At 41.8% G+C, this 22191-nt stretch overlaps 1 protein-coding gene across 1 annotated transcript in view; it reads left to right on the forward strand.

Annotated features, from left to right (window-relative positions):
• LOC124779497 (maternal embryonic leucine zipper kinase-like) overlaps positions 1–22191 on the forward strand; it is a 421515-nt gene that overhangs the window by 86244 nt on the left and 313080 nt on the right. Inside the window, exons 6-8 of the mRNA XM_047253715.1 lie at positions 1672–1839; positions 14279–14464; positions 15364–15496. Of these exons, the coding sequence (XP_047109671.1) occupies positions 1672–1839; positions 14279–14464; positions 15364–15496 (487 nt within the window). The remainder of the gene's footprint in view (positions 1–1671; positions 1840–14278; positions 14465–15363; positions 15497–22191) is intronic.

Here is a 22191-nt window from a genome sequence, read left to right on the forward strand (position 1 = left end):
GAAGTGAAACATAATAAGCTGCATCTAGTAAAGCCCTATACACAGCTGTGGTGTACTGCCTTTCAGCCACGAAGACGCTATGAGGTCCTCCTTATTTGTTTTCGCAAAGGCTACAGTCCTCTGACCCATGGCTTCTTGCTCCCGTGTGACGCCCCTTCAAAGGGTGGTGCTAGTGGAGTACAGATCACTGTGCATCACATTTTACTAGACTGTGTTTTATTTTCAGACCAGAGGACAGTGGTAGATTTGACCTCTATTTTAAGTGACATTTAAAAAAATGTGTGAGGCTTTTGAGGTTTTGTGATTTGTATAACTTGTGTCCAAAAATTTTAGGGAGAGATTCTTAATTTGTTAACAGGGTAACTGTCTCACCCATGTTTTTTGTAAATAGTCAGCTGGTCACATATCCCTGTTTAGCTCGTCTGTCATTTTACTTCTGATTTAATCCCTTGTGTAGCACCTTTCACGCCTTCTCTGTGTCTAGCTTGTGGGATAAGAGTGATTGTGTGAGTTAATGAGAGTGAGGTGGGAGTGAGCGCATGAACATCATTTTGTAGGTTTCATTCTCACTGTGCGCAACTATTTTAGCAATTTTATCCCCATTGGTTCCTTTTAAAATGTGTTAGGGCTCTGATAACCTCGCTGTTGAGTGCCGATAAAGTCAAAACGCATACATGATAACACCACACAGATGACTGGCTGTAAGAATGAGTGGAAATTTGAAGTCATAGTTGGAGTAAATTTTATGAAAACAGTTTTTTAAAATTGGAACTGAATGTAAGACTAAAACTATCCCTAAGTGAGCAATCTTTCTCTACTTATCACAGCAAAAATGTTTCCCTTTTTAAAACCATGATTTGTGTTTGTCATGGATAAGAGATGTGGTAAACTTTTGGTTCATTAGCAGGATACTGGGATAATGCTTTCCGCATCCGTGGCAAGTCTGAGTTTCCTGAGCTGTGGACTGGTGAGCACTGCCAGTCCTCTGTAACCGTAAGCAATGAGGATGCTTTAGTGACCATTGTGTGTCACACACTATGGAGATCTTGCTTTACCCAATCATATCGTGAAGATGTTACTAATCATGTTATCATAGAACGGCATCTCTGAGCAATCTTGTCTTGTTTTGTGCAATATCAGTGTCATGGTTCTTTTTTTTCCCCTTCATCTGTTCCAGGAGATGCAGGTTTGAATCCTGCCTCAGGCGTGGACGTGTGTGATGTCTTTGGGTTGGTTGGGTTTAAGTGGTTCTAAGTTCTAGGGTACTGAAGACCTGAGATGTTAAGTCCCATAGCGCTCAGAGCCATTTTTTTCCAGGAGACCAGTAAGCAAAACTCACTTGTCATTGACTCGTTCTCTCTTGGCCCTGAGAAGTGTTACTAGTGAGATGGAACACTGGTTTCTCATTTGGTAGGATAATGGTTCAGATCCCCTGCTAAACATATAATGTTTTTTCCGTGGCTTCCATAAAGCTATTAAGATGAAAGCTGGGGTGGTTCCTCTGAGGAGGACACAACTGATATATTTCCCATTCTTTCCCATCTTAAATTGACATCTATCTCAATGCTCTCATAATTAACTGGATGTTAAAATTTATTTTTCTTCTTACTACTTAAGCATTGTTAAACAGAAGTTTTGTAATAGGCATGATGCTATGAAATTCTTTTGCAGTCAGGACGATACCATGAACCAGAATGGCTGTCAAGGAACAGCAAAGACCTTATTAAATCAATGTTACAATTAGACCCAAAGCAAAGAATCACAATTAAAGAGCTCCAGAATCATCCTTGGGTTTTGACTGGCTATGGAGAACCTGTTGCTTCAGAAAGTCTCATTGATGTGAGTAAACTTTTAACATAATTATGAGTTGCTAAACACATTCACACACAACAATATTGTTATTGTTTTGTAGCTCTCTCTGTTGTTTAAATGATGTTATGACAACTGAAGACAGTGTAAATTTATGTTTGTACTTTAAGTAAGTTACGTTATGTCTCTTGTACACTGTGGGGTAGATAAGGATTGGTTTAAGTAGATAAATTATTTTATTTTGTCTAGATATTACTAGAACAGGTACACTAAATGGAAACAGCCTGCTTACAATACAGATAACATGAATATTTGGAGAAATTTATCTGAGAGTAGGCAAGATTATAAAATTTTCATTTTTAACAGTACCTATGTTTCGACAGCTGCCAACCTTTGCACACCCAAAAATCCCTCCCATACAGATTAGCCACCCGTGGACGACATATCTGCAGTGAAGGGAACTCCCCTGCCCAGTATGCTGAAACTATCATGAAGGCCTTTACGGAACCACTGTTGCATGGTTCTGGTCTTGTGACAAGGACAGTTACCCTGCTTGGAAGATGATACCCGTGTCGGAGAAGACATCAAATAGCTGTCATAATGCCTTTGATTACTATCAGGCTGTCATGGAATCCTAGGTGAACGTTCCTCTCCCCCCCCCCCCCCTACCTGCACCCCCATAGCATCTTAGCGCCCAACCCTTCCCCTCTGCCTGTCCCCCTGTGGGTTCGGGGGTTGGAATAGGCCCGCGGTATTCCTGCCTGTTGTAAGATGCAACTAAAATGAGTCTCAAAAGTATCGGCCTTATGTGATGGTCCCCTCTCGGGTTTGACCTCCATCTTTCTAAATTCTTCCGAAGAGCAAGCCAATTGGGGAAGGGCGCCTTACGTAGTGCACTGTATCCGTCGTGCGTTGAGACCTTTAGCCGACTTTCTCGTCATCGCAATGCTGTCCCACTCATTTTCCATCTCTTGGGTGAGGATATGTTCCTGGGTGCGATTACCACTCTACACTGTGCAGTGTTGCATTTTGCTGAGATGACGACCTTGGACATTTTTGCACCTAAGATCCAGCACGGTAGCCAGTCTGTTGTGGTGGGGCCGCCATGTACCCTGTTGTTTGTAGCCCTCTGACAACACAGGGATCGCTCTGCTGATGCCTGCGCCGTTAACTCCCCACGTATGCCAAGGAGTAGATACGTGTCTCCCTGGGGCATCAGGGCTCCCGGCAATGGCCATCCTGCCAGGTGGCTATTGCTGCGGCTGGGTGGCACCCGTGGGGAGGGCCCTTGGTCGGAGTGGGTGGCATCAGGGCGGATGACCCGCAATTAAGCATGGTACATCATCTCTCACTGGTGGCCAGCCGCCAGCAGTCTCTAAGTGTTCTCGGGCTCAATTTAACGCTCAGAAATACGATCCGAAAACGTTCCCCTCCCTGGCCACGCCGTGGGAAGAGCGTAAGTCTCGGGATGGCAGTGACAGTTATTTGCCCCGGTTCCTAGTTTGTACGAGAGCTGATGGGGAATCTTTCATGTCCACAAAGCCTCAGTTCTTCGTAGAGCATTTAGAGGACAAGTTTGGGGCAGTGGAGGGCTTGTCCAAAATGCGCTGTGGGTCAGGTTACTTGCTTGTGACAAGTTGGGGGATGTTAACATTACCATCACACCATATAAGAGTTTAAATATGGTCCAGTGTATTATTTTCTGTAGGGACCTACTTTTGCAGTCTGATGACGAGCTGCACGCCAATTTAGAGCGCCGAGGTGTTCATTTCATCCAGCGCGTTCATCGGGATCCGAGGAATAATCAGGTTGCTACCGGTGCCTTCATCTTGGCCTTCGAGGGTGATACATCACTGGAGAAGGTCAAGGTGATGGTCTACCGTTGTGGTGTCAAGCCCTATATCCCTCCCCCGATGCGGTGCTTTAAGTGCTGGAAGTTCGGCCATATATCTTCCCGCTGTACTTCCAGCCTCACATGTTGAGATTGCGGATGCCCATCACATCCCAATACTCCACGTGTCCTGCCTCCCATCTATGTCAACTGTGGAGAGCATCATTCACCTCGCTCGCCAGACTGCAGGCTCTTACAGAAAGAGTGCAAAATCATGGAATATAAGACCCTGGACCGACTGACCTATACTGAGGCTAAGAGGAAATATGAATGACTACATCCTGTGCGGATGACTTCCTCCTATGCCACTGCAACGACAACTGTGTTAGCCCCATTTGTTCCGCAACTTCCGCAAATCCAAGAAGAAGAGCTCTTAGCCCAAGGAACTCGCGGTGGCACACACCCCACCGCAACCTTCCAGCTCTGCGTCTGAGGATGAGGTGGTGATTCTGGCATCCGCTTCGGACCTGGATCTCGCCAGTCACTCAGACGCAATGGATAGCAGTTGCACAGGTATTCAGGCGGTGGCAGCAGGTGACCAGGAGGCGTAATCTGCCTCCCCAGTCCCTTCTTACCTTCCTCAGACATGAATAATGTCATCCTCCAGTGGAACTGCAGTGGTTTTTTCCACCATCTAGCTGAGCTCCGACAGCTTGTCAGCCTTCACCCTTTCCTCTGCATCGCTCTCCAAGAGACTTGGTTTCCGGCGATGCGAACCCCCACCCTCCCTGGCTATAGGAACTGGACAGCTTACGAAAGGGTCTCTGGTGGCGTCTGCATCTATGTACTTCACTCTCTTCACAGTGAGTCTGTCCCTCTCCAAACACCTTTAGAGGCTGTCGCTGTTCGGGTGTGGATGCCTCAGGCTGTTACTGTCTGCAGTCTGTATCTTCCACTGGATGGTGATGTCTCACAGCATGTCCAGGCTGCGCTGATAGCCCAATTGCCGCCACCTTTCCTGTTATTGGGCGACTTCAACGCCCATAACCCTCTGTGGGGTAGGTCAGTGGCGACAGGTCGAGGTGCCTCCATTGAGAATGTATTGGCACAGCTTGACCTCTCCGTTTTAAACAATGGTGCCTTCACACATTTCAGTGTGGCACATGGCAGGTACTCCGCCATTGACCTTTCGATCTGCAGCCCTAGCCTCTTACCGTCTGTCCAATGGAGTGTGCATGATGACTTGTGTGGTAGTGATCACTTTCCGATCTTTCTGTCACTGCCACAGCGTCTGACTTCTGGGCGCCCTTGCAGGTGGGCTATGAATAAGGCTGACTGGGACTTGTTCTCCTCCATTGCCGCTATTGAGCCTCTTTCTAATGAAGCCATTGATGTGGTGGTTCACTCAGTCACCACTGGCATCGTTACTGCCGCAGAATCTGCCATTCCCCGTACTTCTGGGTTCCCTCGGCGGAGGACTGTGCCTTGGTGGTTGCCTGCGATTGCCGAGACGATTAAAGATCGCAGGCGGGCGCTCCGGCGTCACAAGCGGCATCACTCATTAGAAAATCTCATCGCCTTTAAACGGCTCCTTGCGCGGGCCCGCCGTATCATTCGCCAGCACAAGCAGAGTGCTGGGAATCGTATGTCTCCACCATTGGCCTCTATATCTCTCCATCGCAGGTTTGGGTCAAGATTAAGTGCCTCTATGGCTCTAGGACCCCTGTCAGCATCCCTGTGCTCTCACTGAGTGGAGCAGTTTGTACTGACCCCGACACAATTTCCGACCGCTTAGCAGAGCATTTTGCTCAGAGTTCCACTTCTGCGAATTACCCACTGGCCTTCTGCTCCATTAAAGAGCGGTTGGAACATTGGAGCCTTTCATTTCACACGTGCCATTCTGAATCCTACAATGTTCCATTCAGTGAGTGAGAATTCCAACGTGCCCTAGCCGCTTGCCCTGATACGGCTCCCGGGCTAGATCGCATCCACTGTCAGATGCTCACACACCTTTCAGTGGACTGCCAGCGACACCTCCTAGACCTTTACAACCGTATCTGGGTCGAGGGTGAGTTCCCGTCGCAATGGCGGGAAAGCATCGTTATCCCCGTTTTGAAACCTGGCAAGAACCCATTGGAGGTGGGCAGCTACCGCCCCATTAGCCTCACCAACGTTCCTTGCAAGTTGCTGGAACATATGGTGAGCTGGAGGTTGAGTTGGGTTCTTGAGTCTCGGGGCCTTCTGGCTCCGTCTAAGGGTGGGTTCTGTAAGGGCCGCTCTGCCGCCGATAATCTGATGAGCCTGGAGTCAGCCATCCGTACAGTCTTTGCCTTCCGTCAGCACCTCGTTTCTGTCTTTTTTGACATGCAGAAGGCATATGATACGACATGGCGACATCACTTCCTCTCTACGCTCCATGGTTGGGGTTTTCGGGGTCCGCTACCGATTTTCATGCGAAATTTTCTGTCGCATCGTACCTTCCGCGTGCAAGTTGTGGCCTCCTATAGTTTTCGGCTGCCAAGACCTGCGTTATGCATTTCTGCCGGCGACGTACTGTTCACCCTGAGCCATGGCTTTATCTTGACGGCAAACCTCTTGCTGTGGTGGAGCCACATCGGTTTTTGGGTGTGGTTTTTGATGCCCGGTTGACTTGGCTCCCTCATATTCGGCAGCTTAAACAGACGTGTTGGCGCCATCTTAATGCACTGCGATGCTTGAGCCACACCAGCTGGGGAGCCGACTGATGTACCCTCTTACGGCTCTACCAGGCATTAATTCAGTACCGCCTGGATTATGGAAGCCTGTCTTATCGTTCAGCTTCCCCTTCTGCAATGCGGGTGCTGGACCCCATCCTTCACAGCGGAATCCAACTTGCCACTGGTGCTTTCCGGACCAGCTCTGTGAGCAGCATACTTGTGGAGGCAGGTGTCCCTCCACTGCAGTTACGGCGTCAACATTTAGTGGCCGCTTATGCTACACACGTTTGTAGCCTGCCCGGGCATCCTAATTATCATCTCCTGTTCCCTCAGTCGGTCATCCATCTCCCAGACCATCAGCCCCGGTCGGGTTGTTCGCATCAGAGAGCTTCTTCCGGGCTTGGGGTTTTCCCTCTTCCACCTTCTTTCCGGGCCCCCCTGCGTGCACCCCCATGGTGTGTGCCCCACCCTTGCCTTCAGCTCGAATTGGCACAGGGCCCGAAGGACTCGGACTCTCCGGAGGCCTTTCACCACCGCTTTCTCTCCATCCTTGCTACGTATCAGGCTCTGGTGTTGTCTACACTGATAGTTCGATGGTTGCTGGTCATGTTGGTTATACTCTCACTCTAGGGGACCATTACGAACAACACTCATTGCTGGCTGGCTGTAGCGTTTCATTGCTGAGCTGGTTGCCATCTTTCGTGCCCTAGAGTTTATCCGCTCCTGCTCACGTGAGTCCTTCGTTATCTGTAGCGACTCCCTGAGCAGTTTACGAGCTGTCGACCAGTGTTTCCCTCGCTCTCGTCTGGTGATGGCTGTCCATGAGTCGCTTCATACTCTTGCCCGTTGCGGCCGCTCTGTGGCCTTTGTGTGGACCCCAGGCCATGTTGGCATACCCGGCAATGAACATGTTGACAGCCTGGCCAAACAGGCTACCAGTAAACCATCTCTGGACATTGGCCTCCCGGAGACTGATTTGTGAGCAGTCTTACGCCGCAAAATTTTCGAGCTTTGGGACACCTAATGGCGCAACCTGACCACACCAAACAAACTCCATCCTATCAGGGAGATGACGAATGTGTGGTGGTCATCCATGTGAGCCACTCGCAGGGACTCAGTTGTTCTTTGTCAGCTCCGCATGGGCCACACCAGCTTGACACACAGCCATTTACTGCACCATAAGGACCCGCCTCTATGTCGCTGCAGGTCGGCCTTGACGGTGGTCCACATTTTGTTGGCCTGTCCTCTTTTAACTGTGCTCAGGCAGACGTTTGCACTGCCTGATATGCTCCCTGCCCTGTTAACCGATGACACTGCTATGGCAGGCTTAGTTTTGAATTTTATTCGGGCAGTGGGCTTTTATCACTTAATCTAAGTGTTTGTCGTTTTTTTTGTGTTGAGTGTGGCCTTTGGCCTACGATTTTAGACTGGGTTTTTTAGTGTGTTTCTGGGTGGTTGGCTTTTCCTTTTTTGTCTCTATGTTCGGCCAACCACTGTCACACTCTGTGTGATTTTAATTCCTTTAGTCTGGTCTCTGTCTGAGTCTTTCTTGTCCTGTGTCGTCTCTTGTTGTCTCCATTGTTCGTTTTTATTCTTTGTGGGTGTTTGAAGGTTTTGGAACAAGGGACCGAGAGCCCCAGCAGTCTGGTCCCTCCAATCCCACAAACCAACTAGCCAACCTCTGCCTGTGTTCATGGTGCAGTACATGCTTCAAACAGTCATATCTGGTGTCACAAGAAACATCATTTAATGATGCGAGATGTTTCCATTGATCCATGGCCGAATCTTGATCACCCACTGTAATCATAATTGACAAAGTCATTGGGTCGACATGTGAACAGGTCAGGGCTACCTGCTGCAGAGTACCGTATTTAACAATGTGTACTAAATTGTATGCTCAGAAACACTTGTGCCTGTACCAGTATTGTACTCTGTTGTCGGATCTGCCACAGATTGCTTCCTGGCCTACTTTCTACTTTACAGAGCATGGAAGCTTCCGATACCCACATTCTATGATGCATTGTGGATATCCAACACATTGTCGCCTTAAGTTTTGACTATGTTCCAACCACTTTTCATTGGCGCACACAACAGTAGCTCCTGACCCACTGACTAGCTTTGCCTTTTTCCACACACACACACACACACACACACACACACACACACACACACACACACCCGCGCGCGTGCGCGCGCGTGTGCAAAAGCTGTGCAGCTACATTGCAGTGACAGGTGGCACACAGTAGTTACATGGAGGTGTGTGTGTGTGTGTGTGTGTGTGTGTGTGTGTGTGTGTGTGTGTGTGTGTGTGTGAGAGAGAGAGAGATTGACAGTTAGCTAAGAATCACGATGACTGCCACTGCAAAAGTCTTTTTCAATGGAGCATCCAAGTAAACCTATAAAGAATCAAACTTCTATGTACAAAACTGCTACATACGTCTGCTAACTTTACTATAGTGTTTAATACCTGACTTTAAGCGTGCTGACAAGAAAAAGTTTAGAAAGGGTTCAGAATTTTGCTTAAAGGTTGTTAGTTGTCACTAAATGTTCTCATTATGAAACACTGGATGAATATAGTCTGAGTATTCCATCATTTGTTGGGAGTGCATCCAGGATATTATTAACTCTTGTACTGATATTTTTGCACACGCATGTGTCAAAACTAACACAGTTAATAACGAGCATAAGTCATAGATAAAACTTTACACCTCTAAGAATAAAAACAAAGCAAGGGCAGAATCAGCAAATCCACAGTGTTTACAAAGTGTTTGCATGATTATTATGGATGGTATGTGTGGGAATGACAGGCAATGAAGAACAAGAAAAGATTTCCCTTCAGGGTGCAGATGTGAAATGAGGGTTTCCATGATTTGTTGAGCTGGAAACCTTCATCTAAGTCAGACAGATTCTCTGCTAATTGTAGCTCCACAGTTTCCTTGACCATTGAATACCCATAGGATGAGGCAGTGGCCAGCATCTTAACTTCCCTTTAATCCATGGATTGGCTAGTTGGAAGTAGAATGTTCAGCAACTGCAGATTTGTTGGGCTATAGTAAGCGAATGTATCCCTGATGTTCAGTGGAATGTTTTATTACAGTGTATATTGTTTGTCCTATCTACCTTTTACCACTCCCACAAGGAATTTAGTATACATGCAACTTTTATAAAAGATGATCATCCTTCACATATCCCAGAAGAGCTGCTGTCTTAGGTAGTGACACAAAGATCACATCCCTTGAATTCTTCTCCATTCATCTTGCAGTTTTTGAAGCGATATTCCCCACATGTGGTAGAAATGCTGTAGACCTCACATCTCTTTGTTCTTGCTCTTCTTCTGAATGGTCTGGCACTTTCACTTGCAGAACTCTCGTGGGTTGATGTTTTGTATATCCATTTGTAGGGAATATTTCTTTCAAGCATACCATTTCACTCAGTAGGCTATCAATGTATGCCACTGCATGAGCCCTGTTTTTTAAAGTTTTAAGTGCACTGATAGTTTGCGAAGGATGGTGGCAGCTAGAGATATGCAAGTATAAATTCGTATATGTGGGCTTATGGTAGATGCAATGTTCTAAAAACCCGTATTCTGCCCCCCCCCCCCTTGCCGAACTAATACATCCAGAAACATTAGACACCACAGCCATTCATTTGCCATTTCATTGTAAATTTGATATTTTCATGAATGGAGTTTAAATGTTCAAGAAACTGAAGAAACTGGATCAAGTTATCCTCACCATGGAGCTGAGCTATGAATGTGTCGTACATATATTTTCAGATCACTGTTAGTTTTAAAACTGAAGAGTGGAGTGTTTTTTCTTCAAAATCCTCTGTGAATAACTCTGTCACCTTGGGTGACAGAGGACTGCCTATGTCAACACCATCAATGTGTTCAAAATATTGGTTATCAAATAAAATGTAGTTGGAGGTTAGCACATGATTAAATAATGCCGTTATGTCTTCTTCAAACTTGCTGCTATTCAGTGACAGAGTGTCAAGAGTAGGTAGTTTTGTGAACAGGTAAACAATGTCAAAACTGACCACGAAATCATAGCAGTTAAGTTTCAAAGTTTTTAACCTACTGATAAAATCTGCTGAATTATGGAAATTATGTTCACATAGACCTACAAAAGGTCTCAACAATGAAGCTAAATATTTGAGTAGCTAATATATTCGCAAAAGATCCTGAAGAAAAAGGATTCCACTCTTCAGTTTTAATTTGTCGATGACACATTCATAGTTTGACCCCATGGTGAGGACAACTTAATCCAGTTTCTTGAACATCTAAACTCCAGTCACGAAAATATCAAACTTATAATGGAATAGTTGGTATGTTGATAGACACACATCATCTATCAACATACCAACGCTTTCGTTTGGTAAGTTACATCATCTTTGTTTTTAGATATATTTTTCCCACGTGGAATGTTTCCCTCTATTATATTTATAATGGAATAGGAAACAAATGGCTGTCTATATTAGTACGGAAAAAGAGAGAGAGGTTTTTAGGACATTGTGTCTACCGTAAGCCCACCCATACTGATTTATACTTGCACGCCTCTAGCTGCCACCATCTTTCACGAACTATGGGTGTATTTAAAACTTAAGTGCACAGGGTTCATGTAGTATCAGATGCTGGTAGCCTACTGAGTGAAATGGTACACTTGGAAGAAATATTTCCTACAAACGGATATAAAAAAAGTCAAATTAAGAGAGCTCTGCAGGTGAAAGCACTAGGCCATTCAGAAGAGGAGCAAGAACAAAGAGATGTGAGTACTACAGCCTTTATAACATATGTGGGAAATATTTCTTCAAAAATTGCAAGAGTAATGAAGAAGAATAAAGTGGATGTGATGTTCGTTTCACCAACCAAGATAACAGCTCGTCTGTGATATTTGAAGGATGATCTTCTTTTACAAAAGGTGCATATATACAATATTCCTTGTGCATGTGGTAAAAGGTACATAGGATAAACAATAAACTCTGTAATATAATGTACCATTGAACATTAGGGATACATTCCCATACTACGGTTCAACAAATGTGCCGTGGCTGAACATTTTATTTCCACTGGTCATTCAATGGATTAAGGGAAAGTTAAGATGCTGGCCACAGCCTCATACTACTGGTATTCAATGGTCACTGAAACTGTGGAAATACAATTAGCAGACAATCTACTCAACCGGGACGAGGGCTTCCAGCTCGACCAATCATGGAAACCACTCATTTTACATATGCACTTCAAGGGAAATACTTTTCTTGTTCTCCATTGCCTGGCATTGCAGCACATGCCATACATAATAATCAACCAAATCCTTTGTAAGCACTATGGATTTGCTGACTCTGCTTGCTTGGTTTGATTCTTAGAGGTGTACAGCTCTATCTGTGACTGACACACATTACTATCAGTGTCATCTTACACACAATCATGTTTGTTCCACAGTGTGAAGTGCTTTAAAAATCTCATAAACTCAGTGTAAAGTGAATGAGAAAACAGTTTGTTTGAATATCGTGAAATGAAACTGCTACTAATACATAGAAACAAAAAATTTGAGCATTTAACTGATGTTTGCTCAGACTGGAGAAAAATTAGTGCTACTGTCAGTAGGAATGGGTGATATTTAACATAACTCTTAAAACAATACTGTTACTATGTCATACCTATTAAGCAAATGATATGTTCCACAACAGACACTATTAAATTTCTAGTAGAGTGGAATTCACCAACAAAAAACAGTGTTTTTCACCTTGTTTTTGGATACAGTGAGAAAACTTTACAGTGCTTCTCTTCATGGCGTTAAAAATGACAGCAATTTCAAACAAATTGGTACCATTGTCACTGTAATAGACATCCCAGAGTTCCATCTTGTAACATTCTGTTACACTTACAGATAGCTCTGTGCAGTGGGGATGTCACTCAGGGGCTGGAACACATTTGCTGCTTCAGTAAAAGTTAATAGGTCTGCACTACACAGAGTGCTTAATTGCTACACTGTGCAGGCCGTTTCAACACTGAAGCCATGACACATGTACAGTGCCAAGTTTGTTGTTGGATTTTAACCGCATTCCTGTACTCGCTTATTATGCAAATGTGATATACTGTAAAAAAGTGAGTCATAGAAATTTCACATTAAAATTTGTGTAGTTGTGTGTTGTTGACAATGAATAAAAATGTAGTTATCTTTGGAGATATTTTTCTGTAAGAGACCAAAATAACAAAATTGCATGGTGCAATATTTATGGTCAAGCATTATGCTTCTGAATGACAGCGGAGTAACTTCAGAAAACATCTGGAGTGAAGGCATTTAATAACTTAAGTTCAGCAATTCAATTACTGTCGGGCTTACCTAACTACAAAATATGAAAATTCATGATGATTTCCTCAGGTGAACTATTTTGCTGGTTTCAGGATGTTTCGTGGACTACGTAGAACCTACTAAATAATTAATGGGTGTTTCGGATCTTTTGCTTGGTTGGAACTGAAACATTGTAACATATAACTCATAATTAACAGTTTATCTGATCATTAACAGTCAGTATTTGAATATTAAAAAATTCCTGTTACAATACAGTTAAAATTGGAGATTACCTATAGTCCTGAATCTTACTGGCAGTTTAAATCTATGTGCCAGACAAGGACCTTTGCAGTTTGCAGGCAAGTGCTCTGAAGGTGGATAGGTCGTGCTTGGATGGCTTAATTGGAAGAGCACTTCTCCACACAAGCAAAGGTCGCAGGCTTGAGTCTTGGTTTGGCACACAGTTGAAATATTCCAGGAAGTTTCAAATCAGCCACAAACTGTTACAGAGTGAAAATTCATTCTGGATATATGCAATTTGTTATACTGGTATGTGAGTGACCTTCAGAAATGAAAACAACACTAGGTTTGCCCAAAGGATGTTTAATTATACCTCCAGTGTTTTCAATATACATAAACAATATAGTCAATATACATAAACAATATATCAGATAGGATCACCAACATTTTGAAATTTTTTCACTGGCGATGCTGTCATCTGCAGAAAAGTATCATCATCAAATGGTCCTATGGAAATGTAGGAAGACTTGGACAAAATTTCCACTTCATGTATTGAATGGCAGATCTCTTTCAATGTGAGTAGATGTAAGATAATGACTATAATAAACAGAGAACCCGACAGTATTTCATTACAAGATTTGTGGTCAACATCTTGAGCAGCTCACATAATATAAGTATTTAATAGAAATCTAAGAGGGTTGTATGACATGGGATGATCACTTAATATTCAGTATTAGGGAAAATGAATAAAAGACTTCGATGTGTTGGAAGAGTTCTGGGAAACTGCAGTGCATCTGTATTGGAAATCACGTGCAGGAAGCTAATATAATTAATATTGGAGTATTGTCCCGGTGTTTTAAGTCCTTATTTAGTAAATATGACAATACGTATGGAGACAATACGTATGGAGCGACTTTCAAGATGACTGCTTGAATTCAATCAGGTCAGTGTAGCCCATACAAAAGTATAACATAGATGTTCTGGGAATGTAGATAGATAGGGATTGTTAGATGAAAGTTTTTACAAAACCTAATTGGGTAAATGTAAAGAACCTCTATCTGAAGAGGGCTATGCAACATTTCTGCTACCTGAATCATATATCTTGTATACTGATTACAAGAATAAGGAAAGGGAGATTAGGGCACCTACTGAGACATATAGACAATAATTTTTCCATCACTCTATACAGAAATGGAATAGGACAGAAAATGGATAATGTTGGTATGAAGTTCTCTCTGCCAGTTACTATGCAGTAGCTTGTAGCTGGAGATGTAATGTGAGGTATTGTGTTCTTGTCAGTGAAATGTGCCATTCTTGATACAGCAGTTTTCATGCTCATTCATGGATATGTCTTCAAAGATTTAACAAAGGTGTAAATCTGTAGCTACTGTATGTTCGTGTCATTTCAGTTTCATGAAATGGATCGCACGTGTGTTGGCATTATGGCCCATTACCATGGAATAACGTGGGAAGAAATGTGGTCATCACTGAGTAAGTGGCCTTATGACTACAATACTTCCACTTATCTTCTCCTTCTTGCAAAGAAGAAACGTGGTTCTCCTGTAAGGTTATCTCGTCCGACATACCGTGTTAAGGTAAAGAATATCAACATTTAGTATTTTAATGACTGATTATCTATCTTATTTTAGTTTCCCGTATGTATACAGGTGAAATTTGATTAAGTATTTGATAAAATGAATCAATTTATACACGTTCTTTGGACAGTATACAGCACATTTTCTGTTGTAACTCTCTCTCTCTCTCTCTCTCTCTCTCTCTCTCTCTCTCTCTCTGTGTGTGTGTGTGTGTGTGTGTGTGTGTGTGTGTGTGTGTGTGTAATGCTTTATTGAAGATGGTCTGAAAGCAAGCACTTTCTGACATATCCTTCAAAATGAAAATAAATTAGCACCTGTGTGGAGATGAATGACGGGTGGTACATTGGCAGAAAATGGCATTAGCTTTCAAACGTAAATTAATTACTTTAATTGTTTTTAAGTTTTTATGTACTTCTGGTATCTTGAAGCACCGAGTTCCAGAAATTAAGAAAACAAACTAGACTGCCAAATAATTTTTATGTGGAAAAAGTACATCATATATTACATGTCAAAAAATTGGTGTATAATTTCCCAATGTCACTGTCACAAATCTGTTAGCATCTGCTGTTTTCTGCATTGCTAACATGGTAAGGCAGGAAGTAATTTCATCATGTTGTTGAAGTTAACTAGGAAGCTAATAACAGAGTTAATTTTTGTGTGCAATTTTTATACATAACTTATTAAAGAGCTACTTTTCGTGAATTTTCACAAAATCCAAGTTAATTAGACTTCTGCCGTAGATTATAATACAAATATGTTTTTTTAGATTATAATATGAATATATTTTTTAAAGTTAGAGTACTTTTGGTATCTCAAGACACACAGATCAGATTTCATTCTCTCTTTCACCGTGTTAAATATGTGGCTTTCTAATTATTATTATTTTCCCCCTTATGCAGGGTTGTGACGATAGACTTCAAGGAATGGAAGATTCACCTGTCAGAATTCCAAAAACAGCAAATGCGAGGCTGAAAGAGACATACGTGGTTGTTGCAAATGAAGAGCGAACAACTGAGAAGTTGACAGCAAAATGTAAGACTTCAGGGTATACTTTTTAATTAAGCATAAATATAGCAAAACAGTAAACTGGAAAAATCTAGTCCATGTTAAATAACATAACATGGATTACTTTTGAATACATTATGGGAGTGACAGTGATCAATATGTTAAAAATATTTACTATTAAAAACAGTCTTGATCACGATTTATTTTTTAAGGTGACCGGTTTCAACCAGTACTGTGGTCATCTACAGACCATTGAGTAGGAACCTCTTTCTTCAGCAGAAAGAGGTTCCTACTCAATGGTCTTGAGACGACCACAGTAGTGGTCGAAACCAGTCACCTTAATAAATAAATCATGATCAAGACTGTTTTTAATAGTAAATATACATAACAAGGAAGTTAAAATTCTTCAGTAGTACTGTCAGCTGGGACAAAATTCTGTTGGAGATGTATTATCCATCAAAGTGAACTGAAGACCTGGGCGGGTAGGCAGCACTGTCTTGTTTGATTGATTGGGAAGCAGGAACGAGGGGTAAAATAGTATACGAACCAATATTCTTATAAGTGGAATGATATCACACTGCTGTATGTCAATGCCCTGGATAGTGAAACAATTAAACATGGGCTCGCACTTTTCTTTGATAATACTTCTCTGACACTATGACTTTGTCAGCATTTATTTACAGTATAATATATATGAACTCGTACATTGTCTAAATAAACCCCTGCCCACATATTATTTATTTTTATTTACATTTTATGGCCTTCATTGGACCACTGTAGCCAACTGTATACAAAGAATTTTCCAGTTTTCTGTCAGCCCAGTACTACTTCATTCTGTTGGATCTTATCGTTCTTTCTCCATCGGAAATCACCCTTCCTATTGTCTGTTTGTTGATTCTCATTTGCAGTCTGGTTTGTTTGTCTGTGAGTTTCCTGGTTTTGTCAGTTTTGTTTCTCAGGTCTTCCAATGTAATCTGTAGCTCATCCATATCTTCTTTGATTTCTGTAATCCACTTAATGCTGTACTTACTATTCCACAATTTTTCTATTATTCTCCTGATGATCCTGCTCTATAGTATTCTGATTAGATGTCCGAAAAATGAAATGCGTTTCTTCCTGATTGTACTCATCACTGGTTCTATTTCCTTGTAAACTGTTTCATTTGTAGCTACTCTCCAGTGTCCATCTTTCTGGTACGATTTGTTGATGCACATTCTGATAATTCTTCTCTATTTTGAGTATTTTTTCTATTTGTGCAGTGTTAGTTGTTTTGAAGATGGTTTCACTTGCGTATGTTATTTCTGGTTGAGTGACTGTTTTGTAGTGTTTTAATTTTGTTGCTATTGACAGGCTCTTTTTGTTGTAGGTGTCCTTGCTTATATATTGTGCTCTAGTCCATTTGTTTATTCTGTTATGCCATGTTGGCTTTCCATTGAGGTTATATGTTATATCTCCTAAGTATTTAATTTTATCTACAATTTTTATTTCTTGGTTTCCTGTGGCAATTTTGTTTACGAGTGGTGGGTCAGTTAACAAGATGATTTTTTTTCCAAGGATAGTCCAAGACCAATTTTCTGTGCTATTTCCTGCAGTGAGATAACTTGTTGTTTGGTTTCCTGAATACTGTTGGACAAGAGAGCAAGGTCATCAGCAAATCCCAGATAATTTAATCTTATTTTGTTTTTGGGTCTTCCAATTTGGATGTTCTTTGGGTTAATCTTGTACCATTCCCTCATGATGTATTCTAAAGCACAGTTGAACAGCAGGGGTGCCAAGCAATCTCCTTGTCTTAAGCCTGTTTTTATGATGAATGGCTCAGAGAGTTCCCCCCTGAACTTGACTTTTGATACAGAGATGGTTAAGGTGAGTTCTGTCAATTTGATTAATTTTGTACGGAGCCTGAAATTTCTTAAGGTTTTTAACATTGAATGTCTATGGATACAGTCATGTGCTTTTTTAAAGTCCACGGAGGTTATTACAAGAGGTTTATTTCCTTTCTTGTAATATACTATGGCTAATTTTAAAGTGATGATCTGTTCTGCACAGCTTCTTCAAGGTCTGAAGCCTCCTTGGTATTCATCTGATTCTTCCTCTAGTTGCACTTTGATCCTCTTGTATAGGATTCTGGAGAAAATCTTGTATGTGCAGTCTAAGAGAGAGAGATACCCCTGTAATTATCTGGGTTGCTTTTATCTCCTTTTTTGTGGAGTGGGTGGATTATGGCTGTGGTCCAATGTTCGGGAAACTTTTCTGCTATCCAGTTTTTTGTTAGGGCTGTGTGTAAGGAAGTTCGAACTGTATCACTGGCATATTTCCACATTTCTGCAAAAACTTGGTCTTCTCCGCGTGCCTTATAATTTTTCATCTCTCTGAGTGCTGTTTCCACCTTTTGGATTATTGGAGGATTTATGAGATCAAGTGGAGTCTTGGTGGGTGTGCCTGTAATAATTATTAAAAGTTCCTGGCGTTCTTCACAATTCAAAAGTTTACTAAATGCTTTTGCCAGGATTTTGGCATTTTCCTTGTCATTATGTGACATTTTTCCATCTTCTCTTTTCAGCATTAACGTGGGAGGGGCAAATTTTTGTAATTCTCTTCCAGACATTTTGTAAAAGTCTCTGGAATTGGTTTTATGGTAATTGCCTTCTGTTGAGTCAATTAGAACTTTCTGTGATTGTCTCTTGGCTTGTCTGATAATTTGTGTGAACTTTTTCCTGATATTTTTGAGCTTGGTTGCATTTTCTTCTGTTCTGTGTGTTAGAAATTTTATCCATGCATGATGTCTTTCTTCATGAATTTTGTCACAATCTGTGTTCCACCAGACATGTCTTTTACATGGGTCCAATGGGGCTAAATTTTCTGCTTGTTGCCTGAGAATTTGAACCAGTTCTTCTAAATTATTTGTCATTTTTATATTTTGTGTGACTTCTCTATATTTATCATTTCTAATTAATTGGTGGGGATCGAAGTTCCTCTTTCGTTTATTGCATTTTGGTTTCTTTTTTAGTGGCGTGAACTTAATTTTGATTTTGGCAATGTAATGATCTGAGCCTGTACCTACCCCTCTTAATACTTTAACAGTGTAGATTTCTCTGTGGAAGAATTTTTCCATAAATACATGATCCAGCTGCCATTCTCCTTTTCTCCAATCAGGATGTTTCCAAGTTTTAAGTTTGTTTGGCCTTCTTTTGAAGTATGTGGACTTTGAGATCAGTTTGTGTTCCCTACAGAGTTCAACAAGTCTTTGACTATTCTTATTTGTTTGTTTATGTGGAGCCCATTTTTCAATGATATCCCAGTATTTCTTTTGTCTTGTGAGTTGGGCATTGAAGTCTCCTAACAGGACCTTGGCATTGTTAATATTTACTTGATTTATTGTTTGGCCAAGGAGATCCCAAAACTTTTCCACTTCTTTCCTACTTTTTGTTAGAGAATTCTTTTCATTGGTAGGGGGATGATATAAATTTTGTTGGATGCATTTAAACTCAGAGTTGCAATTCTAGGGGAGATGGCTTGAAAATCGATAGTTGAATCTATTATTTTCACATTGAGTATAAACCTAGTTTCAAATTGGGGACATTCTTTCATAACGCTTATTCCAGGTTTCCCATTGTAAAGTTTGTAGCCTTGTGATTCGAATGGTTCTTCTGTAGTATTTCTCATTTCCTGCGGTCCTGCTACTAAAATTTTCTGCTTGTTTATTTCTCATGCCTAATTTTTTCATAAAAGTGTAACGTAGTTTCTCTTTTGAGACTCCATTGTCATGTCCATTCTGATTCATTCTTACAGTGTTTGACATCAAATTTCATAGCCAGAAGCAGGTGAGGTGAATTTACTTAAGTCATTTAAAATGGAATAGAATTTTATAATGGTGAGGTAGCAGACTGCTTTAGCGTGCTTCTGGTTTGGCTTTGTTGCAAGTCTTGTCATGCTTTTCTTTTTCTTGATGTCAAAATGCGTTGGTGTATATGACCAAAAATGAGGGCGAAGACAGCTGACTTTTTTGCATACGCCAGTTCATGGCTGCAAAATTAACATACAATAAACTGATGTCATTGAGTGTTAGTCACATAAGTTTCCCTTTAAAGTCATTAAAAATTAAATGCTGATATGGCAGGACACCCTTACCATTATCGTGACACTAGAACAATTTTTGTTGGCAGTGTTTCTATGACGACTACCACTGTCACTCTGAAAATTATAAAACATAACATAATGTAATTGGATATATAAAAAATCTACTCACCAAGCGGCAGCTAAAGACAAAAATAAAAAGAGGTTTTACATATGCAAGATTTCAGAGTCAGTGGCTCATCCTTCTGGCAGAAGGCTTGAAGGGGAAGGAAGAGGGATGAAGGAAGAGGACGGGAGAGGTTCAGGAAAAGGGTAGAGTTCGTAAAAGGCACCCAACACCCCAGGTAAGGGGAGACTTACAGGACAGGATGAGAAGGAAAGACTGATATATTGGAAATTAACCAGACGAGACTTGAAGGCAGGGTAGTATGCAAGACAGAGATTACTGCTAAAGCTTTGTGTATGAGTTTATAAGAGTGAAAAATAAACAGATCATAAAATGAAACATGTAGAAAACTAAAACAGAGTGAAGAAAGGAGTAGTTACTGTTAAGAAATGTTGAAACGGAAGAAGTTAATGTAAATTAAGACGAGATGGGTGGTGAGAAGCAAGGTCATATTGTAGTGCTAGTTCCCACCTGTGGAGTTTCTCAAAACTTGTGTCTGGGGGAAGAATCCGGATAGCACATGTGGTGAAACAGGCACTGACGTCATGACTGTCATGTTGTAGAGCATGCTCTGCAACAGGATATTGTGTGTTGCCGGTATACACACTCTGGTTATGCCCGCTCACCTGAACTGATAACATGGTGGTAGTTATGCTAATGTAAAAAGCCGAACAGTGTTTACGTAACATCTGGTATATGATGTGTGTCGTTTCACAGGTGGCTCACCCTTTGATAGTATTTGTTGTGCCAGTTACAGGGCTGATGTAGTTGATGGTACGAGGATGCATAGGGAAAGTCTTCCAGCGGGGACAATCACAACAGTAGGAGCCATTGGGTAGGGAGATGGGTGAAGAAGCAGCATAGGGTCTGACAAGGAACAAGGATTGTGCAGAGATTGGGGGGGGGGGGGTGACAAAAAGCTATTATAAGTGTGGTGGGCAAACATATCTCAGACAGAATGGATCTCATTTCAGGACATGATTTTAGGAAGTCCTGGCCTTGTCAAAGTAGCTGATTAATACATTCCAGACCAGGATAATACTGAGTGACCTCTGGTGTGCTCTGAAATTGCTTTTTGGAGGGATCAGCAATACCAGGATTGGGAGATCAGCTTTTGAACTAGGCTGGTGGGGTTATTACGCCCAGTGAAGGAGGAAGTGAGACTTGTGGTGTATTGCTGTAAAGAGTCTGCATCCAAACAGATACATTTGTCTCAAATGCCAAGGTTGTATGGGAGGGAATGTTTGACAAGGAAAGAATAGCAATTGTCAGAATGTAAGTACTGTTTTTAGTTAGTAGGTTAAATGTGGACAGAAGTTGGTAGCTTGCCTTCAGTGAGGATGAGATCAATGTCAAAGAAAATGCATGAAATTTGGAATAGGACCACACGAAATTTAATTGAGAGAAGGTGTTGAGATTCCAGGACTTTTAACAGGTCAGCCTCACCTGAAATCAAGATCCCATCTCTGTGATTCAAGTTGACATGCAGTCCCTCCTTAAAACCACTGGCCTCTCACAGGGACTAACACCTAATTCCATAGAACTTGTTACCCAATCTAAACCACGCACTTCACGTTTTACCTTCTTCCTAAGATCCAAAAACACAATCATCCTGGCTGTGCTACAGTTACTAGCCAACCACCAAATGAATATCTGCCTTAGTTCATCAATACCTGCAACCCACAGTGAAAAGACTTCCCTCCTATATTAAAGACACCAGTCATTTTCTAGATCATCTGGAATCTGTGCCCGTCCCACTCCCATCAAACATCTTGCTTCTCACCGCTGATGCCATCCTCTTTCAATACCGACATCTCCCACACGTGTGGTCAGTCTGCTGTTGAACAATCCTCAGTCAGCACCCACCTGATCCCAAACATAAGACATTCTTCCTGCTCACCTTAATCAACTCTATACTTACCAACTACTACTTCATCTTTGAGGGGAAGACATACATACCGATCAGGGGCCTGAGGTTGTAAGGAGGAACTGAAGGTCAGTTTGAATCGCAGGGGAATGGGATCTTGATGGCAGGTGAGGCTGACCTGTTAAAATTCCTGGAATCACTAAATACATTCTACCAATTAAATTTCATATGGTCCTACTCCGAATCCCATGCCACTTTCCTTGAAGCTGATCTCAACCTCACGAAAGGCCAGCTACACTTCCGTCCACATTAACAGAAAACAGTACTTACATTTTGACAGTTGCTGTCCTTTTCATGTCAAACATTCCCTCCCATGCAGACTCTTTACAGCAGCACACCACCAGTCTCACTTCAATGTTAAATGGACTTAATTATCCCACCAGCCTAGTTTAAAAGCAGATTTCATATCCAGGTGCACCACTTGCCACTCAGTTTTATTCTGATCTTGAATGTATTAATCACCTACATTGATGAGGTTATGATTTCCTAAAATCATGCCCTGAAATGAGATCCCTTCTGCCTGAGATTTTGCCCACCACACTTATAATAGCTTTC

Source organism: Schistocerca piceifrons, chromosome 1 (genome assembly GCF_021461385.2).
Source record: "Schistocerca piceifrons isolate TAMUIC-IGC-003096 chromosome 1, iqSchPice1.1, whole genome shotgun sequence".
NCBI classification, from domain to species: domain Eukaryota; kingdom Metazoa; phylum Arthropoda; class Insecta; order Orthoptera; family Acrididae; genus Schistocerca; species Schistocerca piceifrons.